This window comes from Coffea eugenioides, chromosome 4 (genome assembly GCF_003713205.1).
Source record: "Coffea eugenioides isolate CCC68of chromosome 4, Ceug_1.0, whole genome shotgun sequence".
Classification (NCBI taxonomy): domain Eukaryota; kingdom Viridiplantae; phylum Streptophyta; class Magnoliopsida; order Gentianales; family Rubiaceae; genus Coffea; species Coffea eugenioides.
In genome coordinates this window covers 33,249,111-33,271,489 of record NC_040038.1, presented here as the reverse complement: position 1 = coordinate 33,271,489, position 22,379 = coordinate 33,249,111, and the positions used below count along the sequence as shown (strand labels likewise).

At 39.8% G+C, this 22,379-nt stretch overlaps 2 protein-coding genes across 2 annotated transcripts; both read left to right on the top strand.

Moving 5' to 3' along the window:
• Nucleotides 1-5,666: 5,666 nt before the first annotated feature.
• LOC113769256 lies at nt 5,667-8,318 on the top strand. The gene is made up of 3 exons (XM_027313721.1): nt 5,667-5,846; nt 6,483-6,912; nt 7,057-8,318. Exons 1-3 carry the CDS (start codon nt 5,667-5,669, stop codon nt 8,316-8,318), a joined length of 1,872 nt encoding a protein of 623 aa, XP_027169522.1.
• A 530-nt stretch (nt 8,319-8,848) lies between these two features.
• On the top strand, nt 8,849-10,492 carry LOC113769255. The gene has a single exon (XM_027313720.1). The coding sequence runs from the start codon at nt 8,849-8,851 to the stop codon at nt 10,490-10,492; it is 1,644 nt and encodes a 547-aa protein (XP_027169521.1).
• The last annotated feature ends 11,887 nt before the right edge of the window (nt 10,493-22,379 follow it).

Sequence of the window (22,379 nt, the reverse complement as noted above, 5' to 3'; positions counted from 1 at the left end):
TAAGCATCATTAGATGTAGTAGGGTGTTCAAGCATCACTTACCAAGAAATTAAGAGAGATAGAGAGGTTGGCCACCTTAGAGCTTCAAAACAACTTCACCAAGTCACTTACTAGCACCTAATGGAGTGATTTTATGGAGCAAATCTAAGTTTAATTGGTTGGAATGGAAGATTGAGATAGTTTGAAGCTTGTAAATTGAAGAAGTTTTTCTTCCTTGTCCAAGAGAGAGAATCGGCCAACAAGAGGTAAGAAAGAATGAATTTTAGTCAATTTTTGAGATATTTAATCCATGATAAGAAAAGTCAAAAATGTCCAACAAGTGGACCAATCACATAGTGCCACTTGGCACTTCATTTAATGCCTTCCTATCACTTGGTTCCTCTCACATCAATGCCATGTCACCCTCTACTTATCTCTTAACACCCGATAAATTTCCACCAGTATCCGAAACTTAACCTTATTGGCCGAATTTTTCCGTACTTTTCGCACTAGTGGGTCCCACGTCCAAAATATATTCTTAATTTTCTAAAAACTCACCAATACTAGAAAAATCATTTAAAAACTATAATTACTCATAAAATCTACCAGAAAAATATTCCTAGGCCCGAAAATGCAGAAAACATGCAATTAAGGGGGAAATAAACCCTAGGAAAAATATTAGGGTTTTTACGGGTTCTCACACTCTCCCCCTCTTAAAAGAATTTCGTCCTCGAAATTTCTCACCAACGGAATCTATCAAATCTAAAGTACCCAACGGACTATACCTTCTCCATCCTCAGACGAGTCAGGGACCTGATGCTGCTCTAGAGAATATACCCGAGCCGGTACTTTCGCTCCGGTCCCTTCTCCTTTCGACTGTCCAGGGTTGGTCTTAGCTGGTTGCTGAGAATTAGTCTTGGTGGGTGGCGGAGTCCCTCTCCCTTCGCGCAGTCGTGCTGGACAATTAGCAATTCGATGTTCGGCGCTACCACAGCGCAGGCATTTTCCTTCTTTCTTCCAACAATTTGCCTCCGTGTGCTTTGGCCCTCCGCAATATCCACAGGGACCTCGAGTAGCAGTGACCGATCCTCTCGGTGAGACACCACTGGCCACCCCCGATTGTCGTACTCCCCCGTTCCCTTTTCCACTCTTAGAGGGTGTGCTCTTATCTTCCTGTTCTGAGCTGCTCCCAGGAAAGCCTCTTTTCTTGGTTTGGAAGTTTCTAACTTGTAGCCTCGCATCTTCAACCCGTTGAGCTTTCTCCACCGCGTCACTAAAGGTACCAAGTTGAGCTACAGCCAAATCCTTTTGAATTTCAACATTTAGCCCCTGTAAAAAACGCCTTATCCGTCTTTGTTCGGTTATGATCAGTTCAGGCGCAAACTTAGACAACCGAGTGAATTGACTCTCATACTCGGCTACAGTTTGTGTTCCCTGGCGAAGCCGAATGAATTCATCTTCCTTCTTTTCTTGGATGAGAGGAGGGAAAAACTTGGCATTAAATTCTCTCATAAAGTTCGCCCACGTCCTCGGGGTTTGTTCTCTTTCCCATTTCATTCGAATGACATTCCACCAGGAACGGGCGGCTCCCTCTAGTTGGAAGACAGCAAATGTCACCTGTCTCTCTTCGGTATAGTGTAAGGCAGCGAAAATATCAATCATCTTCTCCATCCACTTCTCAGCTACATCAGGATCAGGGCCTCCAAGAAATTTGGGTGGGGAGAACTTCTGAAATCTCTCAAGGGCTCTATCCTCGCCCTCCATGTGATTACCAGGATTTCCAGGGTTGTGGTTAGGGTTTTGACCTTGTTGGTGCACCACTTGGGCTAGTAAATCAGTCATTTGCTGCATAGCCGCAGCTATTTGGACATTGGGGTCAACCCTAGGGTCAGGGTTTGGTCCAGATGAGGTTTCCCCAATACCCCTTTCAGGCGTAGGTTGCCTATTGCCACGCCCACGGCCCCGTCCACTACGAGTGCCTTCCATAAGTTTCACTCGGTCTAGGCAAGAATGCTAAACCAAAGCAGTATCAAAGCATGTAAGTAATACGCAAAACTTTCACATTAACACACATTTATACATTGCAAACATGATCACAACATATATATACAAGTCGGTCAAAATTAAGCCACACACATATATACAGCCAGTTAAGTCAGGTACAAACATAAACGATCCACCGAGGAATGGCCTTTCTAGTTCAACAAATCCTTTCTAACCTAGGCCCTCACATCTTTCGTATCCGGGCGCAAGAATCCCATCTAAGATAATTCACAACTCGAGCCGGCCGGTCCCAAGAGTAAACCATCTTTATTAAGGATTCCTACCCGACATACATACCTAGCTTCCTCGAGTCCCATGATAATGATTCGTACACTTATCACATGCCCGGTTCATAACTTACGCTCAAACGAGCACTTAGACATATTCATGAAATTAGGACCACAACACCACTTGGCCCAGTCTCACTCCGCGCAGAGACCACGCGAAGTGGCTCTGATACCACCTGTGACAGCCCCACCTTCCCCTAAGGCGAACCAAAGAGGTTAGCGGACTGCCTGCCCAGCTCTCGCCAGGACTAACGGTGCAGTATAGAGCGATCTACCACGTTCCGGAACTTATAACGCGCGCAAATAAGGCAAAAGGGCAAAATAACCCAAAATAAAAGAAATGAAATCCGGAGTCGGCCATGAATAGTAACCGACCCGTCAGAACCCAACCGAAATAGCTAACAAACATTCACATCTGAACTTTAGCAATTACAATCCAAAAGGACAAACAAAAGTTTTCAAAAGTTTATACATATACACGGTTTGCCAAATCAGAAGAGAAAACGCCCCAAAAGTACACTTAGGGTTTTAAGCCATGAGCTATACAAAAGATATGTTCGACTAGCTCAGTTTGGCAGCCATTTGTCAAATCCAGACCAAAAGTGATTATTTTCCTGTAAGGAAAACAAAAGGGACAGAAAGGGGTGAGCTTGCGCTCAATGAGATACCAAACATATAGCAGAAAAATCATGGCATTCCACATTTTACAAATCAGATACACAAGCCAGATGTAAAGCAAAGGAACCAATGATTCAAATCAGAAGGATACGGGTGGCTCTCAGGAGCCAAATTTCCAGCGCAGTACTTGATCCAAACCGGTTGACTCTCCGTCAACGTATATAGAACCAAACGTCCGTAGACCCCTCTTTACACCGAATTCCGTCCACCAAACACCCCTTTACCGGGCCCGCTCACCGTAACCGAACAGAAATGGTAATACTCGAGTATACCCGGAATCAAGGGTCTCAATACCCAAAATCCCCGAACAGACTACCGTGGTTCGTTATCTAATCGTCCAGGCCCTTGCCGGCCCGACTCGAATAACTTAGGCACAGGATTGAGCTCATAGGTCATAGAAATCCGAACAGATGCAGACACAGATAACAGATTCAAATTTTGCATAGTAAATTGGCATATGAACAGACTAGAGAACGAGTGTGATAAAGTACACCCTCGTCTCGAACAAATAAACAGATTGCAGAGCAGAAATCAAGTTAAACAGCAATGGAGGGGAGTGGTACACTCACCGATTCAACTTCAAAAAGTTTCACTTCAGATTGGCCTTAATCGCCAAGAAACCCTAAAATAATCAAAATAAACCAATTGAAGGTTTTACTTCCAGAATCGAGTAAACAGAATGCACATGTGAGGCTCGACTACTAGTCGTATACCTCGCCAAATAATTACTAATGCAAGGGTGCAAAACATGATTTTCTTGGAAACGAAAAGGTAGCATGAAGACTTAGGCGCAAACAACCCAAAAGCCTTTCATTTCCACCAAAAGGCAAATTCAATTTAAAGAAACCAAACGGCCTAGAAAATCGGGCAGCACCTCCCCTATAATTCTTACTTTTCCAGCCATTAAGGCTTCATTATTTCCTCAAATCAGTCCCAACATTTCACACAAAAGTCATCTCATTGCCCAAAAGCCGCTCACTAGGCTCAAAGTAATACAAGTACAAAAATTAGCTAGGAAATGACCGGAATAAGAGTGAGCCCTAAACATGCAAACAAGAACATGGAGACTCGATAACGAGTCATAAAGCCATACCAATCTTAACCCTAATAGGGTTTCATATGCATAGACAAGCATAATAGCAAACCAGAAATTCAAGACATGGAACTCATTTGTCCCAACACAAAAACAGTTTTTGGCCTCCAAAAGCGGTAATGGCACAAAATGCACTACGCTTATCGGATGAGGGCGTAAGACCCACCATCTCGAAGCTAAAAGACAGGGCTACAACAATGTAGAAGGCCACTCAGTCCAGATCCTAGCACAACTAGGCCAAAAATGCCAAATACTATACCAGAATTACCAAAACAGGTTTGCAAAACACACAAAACTGTAATGAACACAACTTAGTCCATACAGGTCCAAATGCCGAAATTCCAAAGGCATAGGTTAGCTAAGACACCCAGCTACATTTCATCAGAAGACACCAACTTCAAAATCCAAACCAATTCCAGTCAAAACAGGCAATTACTATCGCAGTTCGGACATTCTGTGCACCAAAAACAGCAACAGTAAAAACGGCATAACTCACTCTACACGAGTCCAATTGCCCTGAAATTTTGCAGGCACACTAAACTCATCAATACCTACAACTTTCATGTTTTGAGCAAAGTCCAATTCGGCCTCTAGCTATGACCTAAAATTTCGGACAGAATAGGGGTTCAAGAACCCTAACTTTTCACATTTCATTCCAAATCCACAATTGATTGCATTTAACAACAATTCACACCTACTAGAGCTAAAGCCCCTTATTACCAAGCATCATACTAGTCCACAACATCAAAATCATATGAAACCAGAAAATTCCTCATAAAATGGAAAACTTCACCAAATCAAGCCAAACCAAGAAATAAATCATATAATCCATCACTTTAGCCACTTCTAAGCCAAACATAAGCATCATTAGATGTAGTAGGGTGTTCAAGCATCACTTACCAAGAAATTTAGAGAGATAGAGAGGTTGGCCACCTTAGAGCTTCAAAACAACTTCACCAAGTCACTTACTAGCACCTAATGGAGTGATTTTATGGAGCAAATCTAAGTTTAATTGGTTGGAATGGAAGATTGAGATAGTTTGAAGCTTGTAAATTGAAGAAGTTTTTCTTCCTTGTCCAAGAGAGAGAATCGGCCAACAAGAGGTAAGAAAGAATGAATTTTTAGGCAATTTTTGAGATATTTAATCCATGATAAGAAAAGTCAAAAATGTCCAACAAGTGGACCAATCACATAGTGCCACTTGGCACTTCATTTAATGCCTTCCTATCACTTGGTTCCTCTCACATCAATGCCATGTCACCCTCTACTTATCTCTTAACACCCGATAAATTTCCACCAGTATCCGAAACTTAACCTTATTGGCCGAATTTTTCCGTACTTTTCGCACTAGTGGGTCCCACGTCCAAAATATATTCTTAATTTTCTAAAAACTCACCAATACTAGAAAAATCATTTAAAAACTATAATTACTCATAAAATCTACCAGAAAAATATTCCTAGGCCCGAAAATGCAGAAAACATGCAATTAAGGGGGAAATAAACCCTAGGAAAAATATTAGGGTTTTTACGGGTTCTCACATATACGTCCGAATATATTTGAAAAATTAGCTACTCGTGCTCATGATATGGAGTTAAGCATCATGGCCAATGTAACTGATGGGCTCCTTATTCAAGCTTCGCGAGTGCAGCCATCTCGTCAAAGCAATGAAAGGCAAGAAAATAAAAAGGGAGGCAAACCTCCTTCAAGATTCAGTAAAAATGAGTCCATGGCAATAAACACAGCTCCCATGAAAATTGCTACCAAGGTGAGTCGAAAGGTCAACGAAAAGGTAGGCTCCCCTCAAAATAGGTCGGTAAGAAGACCTACTCTAAAAAAAATACAAGAAAAGGAATACCCTTTTCTTGAATCCGATTTACAAGGGATGTTCGATGATCTTTTCAAGGAGAAACTCCTTGAACTTCTTGACATGAAACGCCCAGAGGAATCCGGTCAAGTCAATGATCCAAATTATTGTTGTTATCATCGCTTGTTTGGCCACTCTCTCACTAAATGCTTTGTCTTTAAAGACAAAATTATGGAATTGGCCCGTCAAGGAAAAATCCTTCTCGAGGAAGATAAAGTATCGGCAAACCAAACAACAACAATGTTTGGGTCTGTGTGTTGTCCGATAGAAGTTTCATCCACAACAAGTAGTGCTTTGTTTAAGGAGCTTGAAAAATCCTCAATTGAAGATGTTATTGAAGATGACAACGAAGGATGGACTTTAGTTACTCGAAAGAGGACTTGCAAGTAAAAAATAAAGAAGTGCATCTTTTCGAAAAGCATTCGTTCGACAAAGCCTAAAGTGACCATGAAACAACGAAATGCAACAAAGAAACAAAGAGGAGTGGCCACAACGCCAATCCCTTCAGATTTTCAGCTTCTTCAAGAAATTTGACAGCCCGTGACACTGAGAGAATTTATACCCAAGGGGTATTTAAGTGACGATGCTGATAATTCTACTTCTTGTAATGTCGTCAAAGCTGAAAATCCTCAAATGACACAAATTGATATTAAATTTGAGGAAAAACTCAAAATCGATGATAAACCACCAGTAGATTGTGCAACGACTATCATTTTTTATGATGACGATTTAACTGTTGAGTTCAAAACTCACAATCGACCTTTGTTTGTTAGTGTGTATGTCCGAGAACAAAAGATGAATCGGATACTCATCGATGGGGGATCTGCTATCAATATTATGTCCACACGTGTTATGAAAGAACTAAGAATCTCAAGCGATGAACTCTCCCAGAGTCGCCTCATGATCCAAGGATTTAACCAAGGGGGGCAAAGAGCAATTGGTCTCATAAGGTTTGAATTGCTCATTGGTGAGTTATCTTCAAGTGTGTTATTTTATATCATTGAGGCCAAAATCTCTTATAATATGCTCTTGGGATGACCCTGGATTCACGAGAATGAAATTATACCGTCTACTCTGCATCAATGTTTCAAATATTGTCGAGACGGTATAGTTAAAAAGGTTGTTGCCGATGATAAACCTTTCACTGAGGCCGAAGCTCACTTTGCCGACGCCAAATTTTACCTTCAGAAAGAAGCAAAAAGAAAAGAATCAGTAAAGGAAGAAAGTCAAGATCTCAAAGTACCCATTTTGCAGTATATTCCAAGATCAAAGAGAGAAGAAGGTCAATCTTCTTTTATCAGGAATGACACATTAAATGTTCCGCTCACTAAAATAGATCCTGTTAAGAGTGAGAAAGTGAGCTTGCAAGGATTTATTCGTCCCAAAGAAGAACCGGCAGTAGAGCATTACTCACTATCAACTAATCGGACTCAAAAAGGTTTTGATCCAAACGCGTATAGACTTCTTGCTAAGGTCGGTTATAACCCAAATGAAAAGCATGCATTGGGAAAACTCCCTCTTGAGGTGACTGGCGAGAAGACTCATGGATTAATACCTACGCAGAAAATGTTGAAAGAAAAGGGCTATAATGTTGAAAGTTCATTAAGGAGTCTTGGCTATCAACAGCCTTCTCCAGTGCGTATAATGATCAAAAGAGCAAGTTGTAACTATATGAATGAAGAAATGGAGGTCACAAGCCGAAAGAGATCTGTTTTCGATAGATTGGACAATAAGTCAAAACGTACTTCTGTGTTTGACAGACTCGGCCCGCAGCCAAAAAAATTGAAACCGCCTGTCTATGAGAAATGGGGCAGCAAAAAACAAGGATACCAAGTTGTCAAGAAAGAAAATTTTACTCCAATCAGGAAGAATGATACGAGGAAACGAGTTTCCAATTTCTTTATGCATTATAGGGACTTGTTTAACGTAAGGATCGAAACTATTTTTGAAGAACAAGGTCAAGAAAGTATTGCCTCTTGCCATCATATTACTATCAGTGATCTTGAAGAAGAAGAAGAAGATGCAGATGACGCTCTCGTCGAATTTGAACAAGGGGTAAAAAATACAGTCGATGCCCTAAAAGAGATTAATCTTGGCACAAGTGACGACCCTCACCCAATTTACATAAGTTCTTGTATGACTCCTGAGGAAGAGAAAGAGTATGTTGATTTATTGCTTGAATTCAAAGATGTCTTTGCCTGGAATTACTCGGAAATGCCTGATTTGGATCCAAGGATCGCCGTCCATAATTTATCTGTCAAGCGAGGAACAAAACCTGTCAAGCAAACTCAAAAGCGCTTTCGGCCGGAATTGATTCCCCTGATAGAAAATGAGATAAATAGACTGATTGAAGCTGGGTTCATGTCCCTGTGAGGAAGAAGAATGGGCAAATCCGAATTTGTGTTGATTTTCGAGACTTAAATGAGGTTTGCCCCAAAGATGATTTTCCGCTCCCCATCACAGAATTGACGGTAGATGCTACAACCGGGCATGAAGTATTATCTTTTCTCGATGGATCGTCTGGCTACAATCAAATACGCATGGCGCCCCAGGATGAGGAGCTCACTGCCTTCCGCACCCCTAAGGAAATTTATTGCTATAAAGTGATTCCATTTGGCCTGAAAAACGCTGGAGCGACATATCAAAGGGCAATGCAAAGAATTTTTGATGATATGCTCCATAGGAACGTGGAGTGCTACGTTGATGACCTTATGGTGAAATCAAAGAAGCGAGAGGATCATATTCAAGACTTTCGAAGAGTTTTCCAACGCCTTCGGAGATACCAACTGAAAATGAATCATTTGAAGTGCGCATTCGGAGTCACTTCTGGTAAGTTTTTCGGTTTCATCGTTCATTAACGGGGAATAGAGGTCGATCGATCTTAAATTGATGCTATTGTGAACATGCCTGAACCGCGAAATATTCATGAATTGAAGAGCCTCCAAGGGAAGTTGGCATATATCCGGAGGTTTATCTCTAATTTGGCCGGACAATGCCAACCCTTTAGTCGACTGATGAAGAAAGGGGTGCCCTCCGAGTGGGATGAATCGTGTAGGAATGCTTTTACAAGCATCAAAATATACCTCATGAATCCCCCAGTGTTTGCTGCACCCATCCCAGGAAAATCGTTGATTCTCTATATTTCCGCTCAAGAACGGTCGGTTGGGGCCTTACTTGCTCAAGAAAATGATGAAGGTAAGGAGAATGCGCTGTATTACTTGAATCGGATGATGACACCTAATGAGTTGAATTATTCACCCATTGAGAAGTTGTGCTTGGCACTTATATTTGTCATTCAGAAGCTAAAACATTATTTTCAAGCACACATTATTCGACTCATATCTAAGTCTAATCCCATTAAATATGTGATGGCAAAACCTGTACTGTCTGATCGACTCGCGAGATGGTACCTCCAGTTTCAACAATTCAAAATTATTTATGTACCTGCGAAGGCTGTTAAAGGACAAATATTGGCAGACTTTTTAGCCGATCATCCCATTCCTGCCGAGTGGGAGTTGACTGATAAACTCCCCAATGAAGAAGTGTTTATGGTCGAATCTCCGTGGTCGATGTATTTCGATGGAGCTGCTCACCGTGATGGAGCTGGTGCGAAAGTTGTGTTTTATACTCCTGAAACATATATATTGCCGTACTCTTTCACTTTAACACGCCGGTGTTCAAATAATGTGGCCGAATATCAGGCGTTGATTCTCGGTCTTAAAACGGTTGTAGACATGAAACAGTTGCATCTTAGAATCTATGGTGATTCAAAATTGGTGGTAAATCAACTTCTTGGTATTTATGATGTCAAGAAACCTGAATTGATCCCATATTATAAGTATGTAAGACAACTCATGGGATATTTAGATAATGTCACTATAGAACATATCCCTAGAAATTTCAACCAACAAGCTGACTCTTTGGCAAGAGTGGCGTCCATGATCACTCTACCTTCTCACCGAAATGAAATTTCAATATGTCAAAATTGGGTCATACCTCCGATGTTTGATGAAGAAGATAATGGTGAGGAAGAAAATACTTATCATATTTTTGTTCATCAGATCGAAAAGGAGGATTGGCGTCACCTCATCATTGATTACCTTAATCATGGGAAGTTACCAGAAAATCCTAAGAAAATTGTTGATATACGTCGTCGAGCACCACGTTTCATTTACTACGAAGGAATGCTTTATCGAAGGTCATTCGATGGGGTGTTTCTACGATGTCTTGGAGAAGATGAGGCCATGCAATCAATGGAGGAGGCTCACTCTGGGCTATGCGGTGCTCACCAGTCTGGCCCGAAATTACACTTTCGTATTAAAAGAATGGGGTACTACTGGCCAACAATGGTGAATGATTACATTGACTTTGTTAGAAGATGTCAAGCATGTCAATTCCATGGCAATTTCATCTATCAACCTTCTGAACCATTGCACCCAATTGTGGCTTCTTGGCCGTTCGATGCTTGGGGTTTGGATATAGCCGACACATTTTCATTTTGGCGGCAACATATTACTTTTCAAAATGGGCTGAAGCAGTTCCTCTGAGAGAGGTCAAGAAGGAGAATGTAGTATATTTCATTCGCTCGCACATCATTTATCGGTATGGAGTCCCGCGTTATATTATCACCAATAACGGTAAACTTTTTTGCAATGTAGCAATGAACAAGCTTTGCGAAAAGTTTCATTTCAAACAATACAATTCATCCATGTACTATGCTGCCGCAAATGGACTCGCTGAAGCATTCAACAAGACCTTATGTAACCTGTTGAAGAAAATCGTGGATAAATCGAAAAGGGATTGGCATATTCGAATTGGAGAAGCACTTTGGGCATACTGAACTACTTTTCGAACTCCCACACAAGCAACCCCATACGCGCTTGTATACGGTGTTGAAGCTGTTCTTCCATTTGAGTGTCAAATACTTTCGTTAAGAATTGCGATTCAAGAAGAGCTGAGTGAAGAAGATAATGTTCGTCTGCGCCTTGAGGAGTTAGAAGCACTCGATGAAAAGAGATTGGAATCTCAGCAATGAATTGAGTGCTATCAGGCTCGCCTTTCAAAAGCATTCAATAAGCACGTTCGACCTCGCTCTTTCCAAATTGGAGAGTTAGTACTTGCTGTTCGGAGACAGATCATTCTCACTCATGGCGGACAAAGAAAGTTCACTCCTAAGTGGGATGGTCCATATGTTGTTCAAGAAGTGTATACAAATGGTTTGTACAAGTTGGTTGTTAAGGATGGATTAAGGGTTGGCCCCATTAATGGCAAGTACCTAAAAAGGTACTATGCGTAATTGGAACCGCGCGATGCTCCTGGCCCGCATGAGCTAAAATTGTGGATGGCAACCACCAATAGTGTAGTATGTGGTTAAATTGCTGAAACACTCCACCAAGTCTAAGGTGGTAAACAAATAGATACTCCTGGCCCGCATGAGGTTAAAATGTGAACAGCAGGAATTACGTGTGACTTGATTCCCTTGTTGGGATACGTAGACAGTTTGGAGGGCAACTTCTAAGTTCAGTCACACCACTCCAAATCAAATCCTTGTTTCTTGCAAAAAAAGAGAATCTTCTCTTTCCAAAAAATTATATATATAAAATAAATAATGTGCTCCATTTGAGTTCTTGTATCTTAAAAAAAAAAGAAGATAAGGAACGGAAAGCATTTTATTATTAAAAAAAAAGGGAAAAATTCATTACATGAAAAAAAAATGGAACAAATTCAAGAAAAGACTGGTGAAAAGTCTAAATGTCAAATTTGTAATCCACTACAACTATTTTGCATGATTCAAGTGCAGATTTCATGTCTTCAAGTTCCTTCACTGCGTCATCAGTCAAGATGCTTGTATTTTTAATGGAAGATAGCTCATCATGCGTTTGGGTTATTTCGGTCTGAATCTCTTTGAAAGTCTCATGCTTTTGATCAATAGTTGAGTTGATTTTCAGGCTTTGTTTCTCCAAACTGATGAGTTCCTGTTGCAGAACCTGCTTCCTATCTTCAATAGACTGCAACTTTTCTTCAAGACTTTGCAAATGACAAGTTAGTTCTTCTCCCTTTGCCTTAACTCTCTCGAGTTGGACGGTCGCTTTGGAAAGGAGTTCTGCATGTGTTTCATTGCTCATCCTTTCCCACGATGAAGATGCCAGAACATCATACGCCTTTGCCTTGACAAAAATTCCATCAAGTGGTCTTTTAAAGGGAGACCATTGGTGAGATCCGTTCTTATGATTTTCACAATGATTTCCTCTGCACACTCTTTTAAAGAAGAGATCTGCTCAATTGGAGTGTCAAGAATCTGTCCGCGAAAATCCATCCACAAACTCTGCAAGTGCTTTCTTCGATGTGCCTGGATCAACTTTTGGCCATGAAATTCTGAAACCAGTACTACCTTAGGTCTTTTTCAAATTTCGTGTGAACTAGTCAGCTCCTTCTTATGCATTGACGAGGTATCTCCACTGGAGGCAGATTGTTTTGGGATACTGATAGCTATTTCGTCACTTTTGTTGTTTGAAATTATATCATCAGTTTTGACTTCGGGTGGTGAGTTGTTACCAACGCCTTCTTGATGGAATTCAAGGAACGGGGGCTGAAAGGAAAAAAAAAATTTACAAAAAAAGAAAAAAAAAAAAAGAAGGGAAAAAAATTCAGAGATGATTACCTTAAGTGGCGATACTCCAACCGACGATGGTGTAAAGGAAACCTCTTCCAAATCAGAAGATGTCCTCTTTTTTGATCTGTTCCAATGACGGTCTTAACTACTACTACCGCTCGCCAACAAATGGGCTCCTCCTTGGGTAAATCTGATGCCCTGAACTTGAGTCCCTTTCTTTTCTACAGCCTCGATAGAATCACAATCGTCCACCGTTTCAATTTCGACATCTTCTTCTATGTGAGTCACGATAAGATTTTGAAACTTTGGGCGGCGTCTTCTTTGCTGGAATCACTGGTTGTGCCTCATTGATGACCTGTCGAGAGTCCTTGGAAGACTTATTTCTTGCGACAATGTTTTTCGAGGGACTGCTAGTAATTCTGTTCTTTCGCAAGGTGGATGAGGTAAGACCCGTTACAATCTCTATAGCTCCATTATGATTCACTGACTCATTGGCGGAGGTAACCTTACCCTTCTTCGATGACTATTGAGGGATCTTAAAGGTGAATTTAAAGGAAGTTGAAGAGACACTATTTGATCGAGTCGACCACCAGAGTCATAGTCTTTTGTGATCAATGGATGTTTCCTGTGCGTGGGTATAGTCATCCGAGATCGCGTTTGCGTGCGAACTGAGGAATCCCATAGGTGAATAGCCTCACCTAAAGTGTAAGTGTGAGTGATTTCTTTCAAGTTGTTGAGAATGTCTTGACAAAAGCCGAATTGTCTGCTGAACCTGCAAGGATTATATTTTTCAATAATGAAAGTATGGTCCTTACATAGAGTTAAATGGCAAGAGCGTTGACTAATGAAGTAGCTCATGAGTCTTGATGATAAGGATCCATCATCGATCAACACCTTTTCTTCGTTCTCAGTCCAGCACAACTTAGGAAGCATCAAAGGATTCACCTCTTTGAAGATTTCCTCAGCTTCTGATCGGCCATAAAATATTGTCATTTTCTCACCGCTAAATCTCGTCATGCGAGCATGGTGGCCACTCACTTGATTATTTTCGTGATATACGTCAAAGTATTGGCCAATCCAAGCATAGACGTAATAGATTGGAAAAGTTACCCCGCATTCTCCAAGGTTAGGGGCGTAGACGATCTCCCTCAACCCATGATATATGCTCGCAAGAACGGAAATTGCAAGGCAAAATCTTTTTCCTGTGGCCATTAAGCATGCAACCTTGAAGACACTTGGGCGAATACGATCGATCTTTTTGCTTGGCAAAAGGAATTTGCAAATCCAACACGCTATGAATGCCGCAATATAGGTTTCCTTTCTTAAAAATCCTGGGATACCTAGTGTATCGAAAGGGACGTTGAAGTCCTTCGTATCAGGAAGGTCGTGAGGCTCTACGCTTCCAGAAGGGTTGTAAGTCATTTTCGGTTTAGATGCGGTTTTTCTTCTATTCGCTCTGCTCGGAGGGGTCCTATACCTAGCATCTCCTTTGAACCAGAAACGGATCCAGTCTTTCATCCATACACCTTGGTCATTCAACCAAAGGTGGTAGTAAGCGGAAAAGAGGTGCCTGCAGCTCTCAGGGAGAAGTGGCTTCCCTTCTTTGTCACTAGTGAGAAGCTCCTGAGCCGAAGGAACAACTTCATCAAAGAACGAGCCATCGATCGAAAGGCCACCAAGTCGATAAAGGTCCCAAAGTGTGATGGACAACTCTCCAACGGGCGTATGGAGTGTGTTCGTCGAGGGACACCAATATTTGAAGAAGGCTCGCAAGATATTTTCACAGCGGTCGTAGGAGTATCTCGATGCGTAGATGGTTTCAAATATGCCAGCGCGTGTGAATATATCTTTATACCTTCCAAGCATGTCCTCAACCTGTGAGGACTCGTAAAAACTATTATTTTTAAGCCTAATTTATGGCTTAATAAATTATTTAATTGGATTTTTATCACGAGGAATATTTTCTAGTCTTATTAGACCTAAATACATGATAATATAACTTCGTTATATTTTCAAAGTGACTAGTCTCAAAAATTAATTTTCTGGAGTGCGTTTAGTAAAAATAGTGAATAGTGCTCGGAGATTTTACCGCGTAGGAGCACAATAAGTTTGGAATATTGGATACTTGTACTATGGTCCTAAAATAGGTAATCTTATGAATAAATACTCAAGTGATAGTTAGTAGTGCAATCGTTATAAGAATTTATCGGAAGTTTCGCGTTATAACGTTAAAATTGACGGTACGCGTTTTCGCACGCGCGACTTTATTTGAGGGACTTTAGACCCCTATTTCGAGACAATTAAGAGTGAATAATATTTATATGAACATAAGTACATTAGAGGTTTAGTGCACTAGTGAACCAAACGCGAGAGAAATCGAACCCTAAACGCACCAAACGAGCCCTAATAAGGGTTGACTTTGGAGTGATTGTACACCACTCATTTAATCTTCTCTTGGAAGCTAACTTTGATCAAAATTTCACTCTTTCTTCTCTCACCAACAGCCGGCCAGCCTTCCCTCTCTCTCACTCCCTTGCTTCACAAATTTCTTCATCAAATTAACCACAAAACTTCAACCAATCTTCACCAAACTTGAAGACCATCTAGCAAACTACTTGGAGGTTGGATCTAGCTAACTTAAGGGCTGCATTTCACGGTTTCTTGGAGCCTCTTGAGGACCGAAAATTTCTGGTTTAGAGCACTAAGGAGGTATAACTTCATCCTACACCTTAAACTTGGATTATGATGGTAGAAATACATCTTTAAGCTATTGCATGTGTATGGATGGCTTGATATTGTTGGAAAATTTGAAAAGTGGGCTCTTTGAATTCCCACATTTGGGTTGGTGCTGATTAGAGGATTAATGTTGGATTTAATGGTAGTTTAGTGGTTAAAATGATGGATTTATGGAGTATTATTGTTGGAAACTCAAAGTTGAAGTCATGACAAGAAACTTCCGAAACTGCCCCTGTTTTGTTCGGCCATGATTAGGCCAATTTTTGGTGATTTATTGGTGTGAACCTGATGTTTATATGTTATGTTATATGTGTAAAAATTTTCATTGGAAAACGTTAACGTTTAGATGGGCAAATGAATTTATTCGAGAACTAGGCAAGCTGGAAATTATTTTCGGATAACCCTGTCCAGCGGTAGCATTTTGACCATAACTCTGTCCTCCGATGTTGAAATTGAGTGCCGTTGGTGGCATTCGAAACTAGACATCCATACCTTTCCAACGGTGTAAAATGCGTATTCTGATTCCATGTGTAGGAGCCGAACCATTCGTTTTAAGATAGCTGTCCTGTCTCTCGGATCTGCTGGAATGGTTTGTAGAGGCAGCAACTTGAGGCTCAATTTCGAGCTGGTTGCTTGCCAAATTTCAGAACGTTTCCTTCTGTGAAATTTTAGTCCTATGAATTTATTTTCCAACGCCATAAACCATGCTCAATTCCGAGCTAAATTGACTGAGTTGTGACCAAAACAATATGACTGCCCTGTTTTGGAAAAACGTAATATTTAGACTGGTTTGGGACAAAACCCGGGAGTGATCTTATTAATTGAATTTTTGATGCTAAACCATCACCAAAAGGTATTATGGATGTATCTTAGACCTTTATTTCACAAATGAACCATGGTTGGATAGCTTTCTTGGTTAAACGATTTGAATTGGGAAAATGAAAGTCAAAAGGCAGATTGCCTTAGAAATTTTCCTGAACTTTGGATGACTAGTTAACTACCTTCCCGAGGGTATTTTTCCCTGAAATTTGGTAGAGAAATACCTTTCACCAAAGAGTAATATACTGCCAATTTTGGTACTAATCCAAGCTCGTTTCGATACCTAATTAAATTTCTAGTGTTGGAGGTTCAAATCTGGAAATTCTTCTCCAGTCTTGAATTTCCCTAACTTTGAGCTACCGTATCTCGGTACTCGAAACTCCGATTCTTGATCCGCCTGCTTTGCTATAAACCTCACTTGCAACTCTAATTGAGTTACAAATTTCAGAGGCCGGTTTGCAACGTGTGAATCGTGCCGAATTTTCAAAGTTGGCCGAAATCCAACTTAATTCTGCCTTGAAAACCAAGTCTGTACCTTCAAGCTCATTTTTGAGCACTTTCCACTTCGATTCGTGGAAAAATGTCTTCTAGGAACTTATAGTACTTTCTAAGAGGTTTCCAACGGTATAAAGTTTTCCAATTCTCGACTTGTGCCGAGTGAGTTACGATTTTTCTAAGATTCATAATAAAACTGAAATTTTCCAATTTCAAGGAAAAAGAGTTTTTCAAGAACTCTTTATTCTTTTGATATTATCTAAACGTTTTATCCCCGATTTCCTAGATAAAGACTTAAATACTTTTGAACGTTATCAAACCCCACTCGAACCTCGATTTACGAGCAATTGAGGTTCATTTTCACGGAATTTCCTCGATTAATGCTAGTGAACGAATTATTCCTCGATATTTGGGATGTGAATGATAAATTCACTATTATTTGCTCAGGCACACACGAGGACCTTCAAGAGGATTCCCCGGTGGACGCTTGAACTTCCCTTGACCTTACTCACACCTAATATTTGGTGAGTGTCAGGTGTATGTAAACTTGTTACATGTTTAATTGTTATTAATGATTGGAAATCTTGAAAGTGGAGTCGAGTGTGTACTTTACCACACTCGTTCTCATTAGAAATGAAATTTTAATGATTGAAATGCATTGAATGAATGATTGAAATGCATTGAATGAATGAAATGTATTGGTATGCTAGCTGCATACGTCGTTGGAGTGAATCTCCTCGACACACAAGTGCACATGGGGGACGCCCAAATCTCATTGGCCGACCTTGGACTCGAGCCGGCATGGGCTTGGTCGGGAACCTTGGCGAACCATGAGATATATAAGCTTGACCTAATGAGAGGTCTTGCTTGGCATACTCGAATAGTATCGCCACAAACTAATGACAGGCGGGCCCGATACAGGGGTATGTAAGGTGAAAGGGGACAGGTTAAGTGGAGTTCTACGGACTAAACCTACCCGATTGACGGAGTGTCAATTCGTGGAGGTTATTGCTCGTGCAAGTGGAACTCAGCTCCTGAGAGCTACTATATCCTTGAATTGTTTCTGTTTATTTTTCCCGCTCGAATTGTTAATTATTGCAATATTATTGCTTGACTTGTAAATTGAGATTGTTATTTGAGCAATGTGCCTGCATGTGTGTTCTTGGCCTCACGAGCGTTTTGCTCACCCTGTAGATTTGTTTTCCTTAACAGGACCGAATCTCGGAGAAGTATGGAGAAACCCTTCGTTGTACTTTTGTTTAAGGTTCCTACTATATTTTGGCTAGGCCCTGGTTTGGGTTGAACTTTTGGGAATTGAAATGTAAAAATTTGGGCCCTGACGTGTATTTTGAATTTAAGTCGTATTATGATTATCGATGTAATGGTTACATGTTAAGTGACTTGTTAAGCTTAAACGCTTCCGCACTATTTGTATTCATGTTGCTCTCTTCGAAATGTTTAGTTCGGTTTTAATTTGAACGGAATTGCTTGAGTCCTGGCGAGAGCTGGGCAGGCGTCCGCGGATACCCTTTGGTCCGCCTTAGGGAGATGTGGGGCGTCACACAACCCACTCCCAATAATGGGAGGTGAAGCACGCCTCCCCGAAGAAGGACGAAGGGGTTTTCCATGTAGCTTTGTCAATATTGAATCCCTCGAACGGAAGCATGAATTTGGCTATTTTCAGATCTCCATTGTGAAGTGACGAGTTTAATACGACCACTTCTTCCCTCGACGTAGTGGAGAAAGTCGACGGTGCCACCACTTCCTTAGTCCACTTGTTAATCCAATCTTCAAGATGAAAGCATCCTTCGAGGGGTATGGAGGATTCAGCGAGCGGGCCGATTGCTGGTTTGTAAACATGTAGTGACAAGCTCTTTGATTGAGTTCCTCCCCGTTCATCCGTTAGTGAAATATACGGCAGTGGCACGGCGTAGTCCTTAATTTGCATGATTGCTGGAATTTTGTAAAGGAAAATATTAGATGATGCAGGGAGCTTCGTGCAAAAAGTTTGGTAATCAAATTACCTAATTGGTTGCCTTTTCTTCAAATCCCCAAAATTGTTTCAAGCTCTTTTTCGGGCACGAGGTGGGTTATCTACAGGAGAACAAGTTAGTAAAATATTGACATGGACTGCGGCAAAAAAAAAAAGAGAGAGAGAGAGAGAGAGAAGGGGCTCAAGTATCATATTTGGTATTATCCCAATAGATTAGCAAAAAAAAAAAAAGTGGGGGGTACAGAGATTGGGATTAAATTTTCAGCCATGAGCAATAGCTCAAATATCATGCTTGGCGTTATTTTAAATAGATAAATCAAAGGACTAAGTGGCTTTGTAAATTGTAATATGTTGGGGATACAAGTCAAAAGCACATGTCAGATAGACAAATAAATTCCAAGGGCTGACCGTGTTCAAGGCATCAAACGATGAAACACATAAGAGCCTTGACCAAAACTCCTTGCAACAATTAAATGTTGTGAGTAGAAAAGAAAAAAAAAACTTGAAGTACCTGACAAACAGAAAGTGCTTACTGGAGTATAAGCAGCCGATGATGGCTGTCCCGTGCAGCAGTGGCGGCTTGACGATATGGCTGAAGGAAAAAAAAAACTCGATCAACAGTCGTGGCCCAGACGTGGCTATTTATAGGGGAAGGGCCGGTGTAAATCTGAGCCAAGAAGAAAGTTTCCTCCACACGAATCTGTGAGAAAGTTGAGTCCCTTTTGAAATCGACTTTATTGATCCGAAACCGATTTGTCAAAGGTCTCCTAGACTATGCCAGCTAAAGTAATTTGCCACAGTCAAGAGTTCTAATTTGGCTTGGGATTGGTCAATCATGGTTGGTACGGAAAAGCCTTGTGGGCCACGAGAGAGTCATAGTGCAAATTGAAGCGCCAAAACTTGTCAGATGATACACAGCGGATTTGAAGCTTTGGCACGGTACGTTTGACCCTGGAATTGATATCACTAATGTTGCATGAATTGGTGGACCCCACATGACCATCTTATGAGCAAAGTTCACAAATTGATATACGAAGTGCAAAACTTTGAATAAAGCTACGGAATTGCAAAACTTTGAGACCATCCACGGGCTTTATTATAAGACCTCAATATGAGGTAATCCGGCCTCGGGAAATTGGGAGCGCTAGTGGTCTTAGAAATTGAGCTCAATAAGGGATGCTTTGGTGGTATTCCACGTAACTATCATCTGTGATACAAGTAATTGATATGAAGTTTGCAAAGTTTGAAGTTTAGCCCGTTTATGGGTTTCACTTGAAAACTAATATGTCAATGGTGTTCAAATTGAAGCAAAAAAATATATATGTCGAAACTTGTCCGTTCAAAATCTGCTCCGATATCCAGCATTCACGCACAAGTTTCGAGGGGGCATTTGTAGACAATGAAATTTTAATTAAATTCTAAAAATTACCATTGGTCTATAAAATATTTTTGTCCAATCGGATATTGCCATATGGCATGTACACTTGGAAAAATTGGTTATTAAATGGCCAATTATATTTTGCCACGTGTCAAAGCGAGGTGTTCCAGATCAATTCAAATTGCAGGGATATCTCCACCAACCAAATCATATCATGTCACATGTCTATTGGATAAATATCTAAATATTTATTTCTTATTAAAGGGATAATATTTAGAGTTATTTAATCCAAGTATATCTCTTATATACTGCAATAGCTTGGCCAGTCAAACGGCGCCACGTCACGCGTCCCCACGGGTTTGGCCAATCGAGGAATTGTTTATCTCTTTATTAATAAAAAAATAAAATGAAGAGATAATATTTGACTGGCACAGTCCTAATATGACTGCACGTCTTGCAAGACAAGTAAAGTAGTACATAGGTTCTCAACCTCTACCTCTTGCTACAACTATAAATAGAGGTCTCTCAACCAAATCAAACACACACAGAAATCCAGAGGTATCTCATACGCTCAAACATTGAAGCTCCAAGCCACGAGAGGTCCGGGTCTTCAAACTCTTCAAATCTCCCATATATCAAGACTTGAGTTTCAAATATCTTCCAAACCCTTCAAGTCTTCCATATCAAGATTTGAAGGAACCGGTGGTGGATCCAAGAACAAGCTGCGAAGCTCTTGGATTGGTGTTCGAGGAGGAGAATCGAGGGAAACTCTCCACAAGTTCGAGTAAACCCTAGAGATTGTACTCACATATTTTTTTAAATTTATATATCACATATTTGTCGTGTATTTTTCTTGTCTTTTACAGATTTGAAATTTTATCGCGTACAACCTTCACATGGTTGTCCACAATTTTTGCATAGTTCATAGAACATGTTTTCCATCTTAATGCTCTGAATGTAAGCAAGTATTTGAAATATTTAACGTAATAAGAATGAAAGAAGATATAAGTTATGGTTATGAATTGAAAACTTTGTTTAGTAATTAACTAAAGTGGAGTAATTTTACTATAGGCATGATTTTGAATTTAGGCGACGTTGAAGTATTTATAGGTGGGATTCGTCCATGGTAAGAGTATGATAGTTAGTGTTTTTTTCCTTACTATTTTTGGTTTCTGTGGATGACAAATGAGAATAAAATGAGTTAGCGATTGTCAATTTTTATGAATAATTATGAAAGCAAGATATGTCATATACGTAGAATTGTGGGAATTATGGAAATTGTAATTCAAATGGACTCCTTAATTTTCGATATGTGATTTTCATAGTGGTGAGTTTTGTATCAGTTAGTTGTTACTATTAGTTGTGTGATAAAGTGTCAGACATGATTTGCAATTTGCAAGCGTAATTTGTAGGGCACATGATTGTAGGGGTGGTTATTATAAGTTAAGGAGTAAATATTACTAAATTAAAAAAAATCTAAAATTGTAGTAAAAATAAAGTGTCAGACCTGGTTTGTGATTTCCAAACGTGATTTATAGGGGTAGTTATTATCCATTAGTTAAGGGATAAATATTACTAAATTAAAAAAAATCAAAATTGTACCAAAAAAGGAAGCTCCTCATAAAAACCTGCTCTCTAATACATATAAACTAGTGTGAATACCCGTGCTACGCACAGTACTGACATTATTGAAAAAATGAAAATAAAAGGATGAATTAAAAAAGGTTAAAAAATTGTACCAACACAATTAAAATGTAATATCTGTCAAACAATAGTTTGAAATATGATAGAATGTGTATATCATTCAAAAACTGCATTTTTTCGGAAAGATAGATCCGGAAAAAATAATAGAAATTTATATTAGAAAATGAATGATATATGAATAAAAATGAATGTAATTAAATGTTGTTAAAATGAAGTACTTACAAATATTATGCATTCGATTTGATAATCTTGCATAAATATATGAACACTCTTCACATCAATCAACTTTTAGTACGAAGCTAAAATTGGTGATTTAATTAATTCTATTGAATTTTGTGGAGTGCGTACTACAAATAAAAATGTACGATCTTTGCATGAATTGATTCGTTGGCTGAACAACCTATCACCATTGTCCTGAGAATTAAGTACATGCGAAATTCAAAATTAGTGGAGCAACCTACCATCATTATTAAAAAAAATGATAGGTGGCAACAAATGGACAAAATAAGAACAAATCTTTTAAATATTCGGTATTTTGATGCGTTATTATTCTTTTGTATTCGTGATTTTTTAGAGTTGTAAGATTAAATAATATTATTGATTCGGAAATGTTGTATTGTTCGATTTGCAAGTCTATTTTGTATTCAAGATATTTTAGAGTTCTAAAATTAAACAATATTATTGATTTGAAAAATA

Coding starts and splice junctions, on each gene's coding strand:
- LOC113769256 (XM_027313721.1), top strand. CDS start 5,667: ATGGAGTTAAGCATCATGGCCAATGTAACTGATGGGCTCCTTATTCAA. Junction 5,847..6,482: donor CCATGAAAATTGCTACCAAG/GTGAGTCGAAAG, acceptor GAAATTTGACAG/CCCGTGACACTGAGAGAATT. Junction 6,913..7,056: donor AAGGTTTGAATTGCTCATTG/GTGAGTTATCTT, acceptor GAGACGGTATAG/TTAAAAAGGTTGTTGCCGAT.
- LOC113769255 (XM_027313720.1), top strand. CDS start 8,849: ATGCCTGAACCGCGAAATATTCATGAATTGAAGAGCCTCCAAGGGAAG.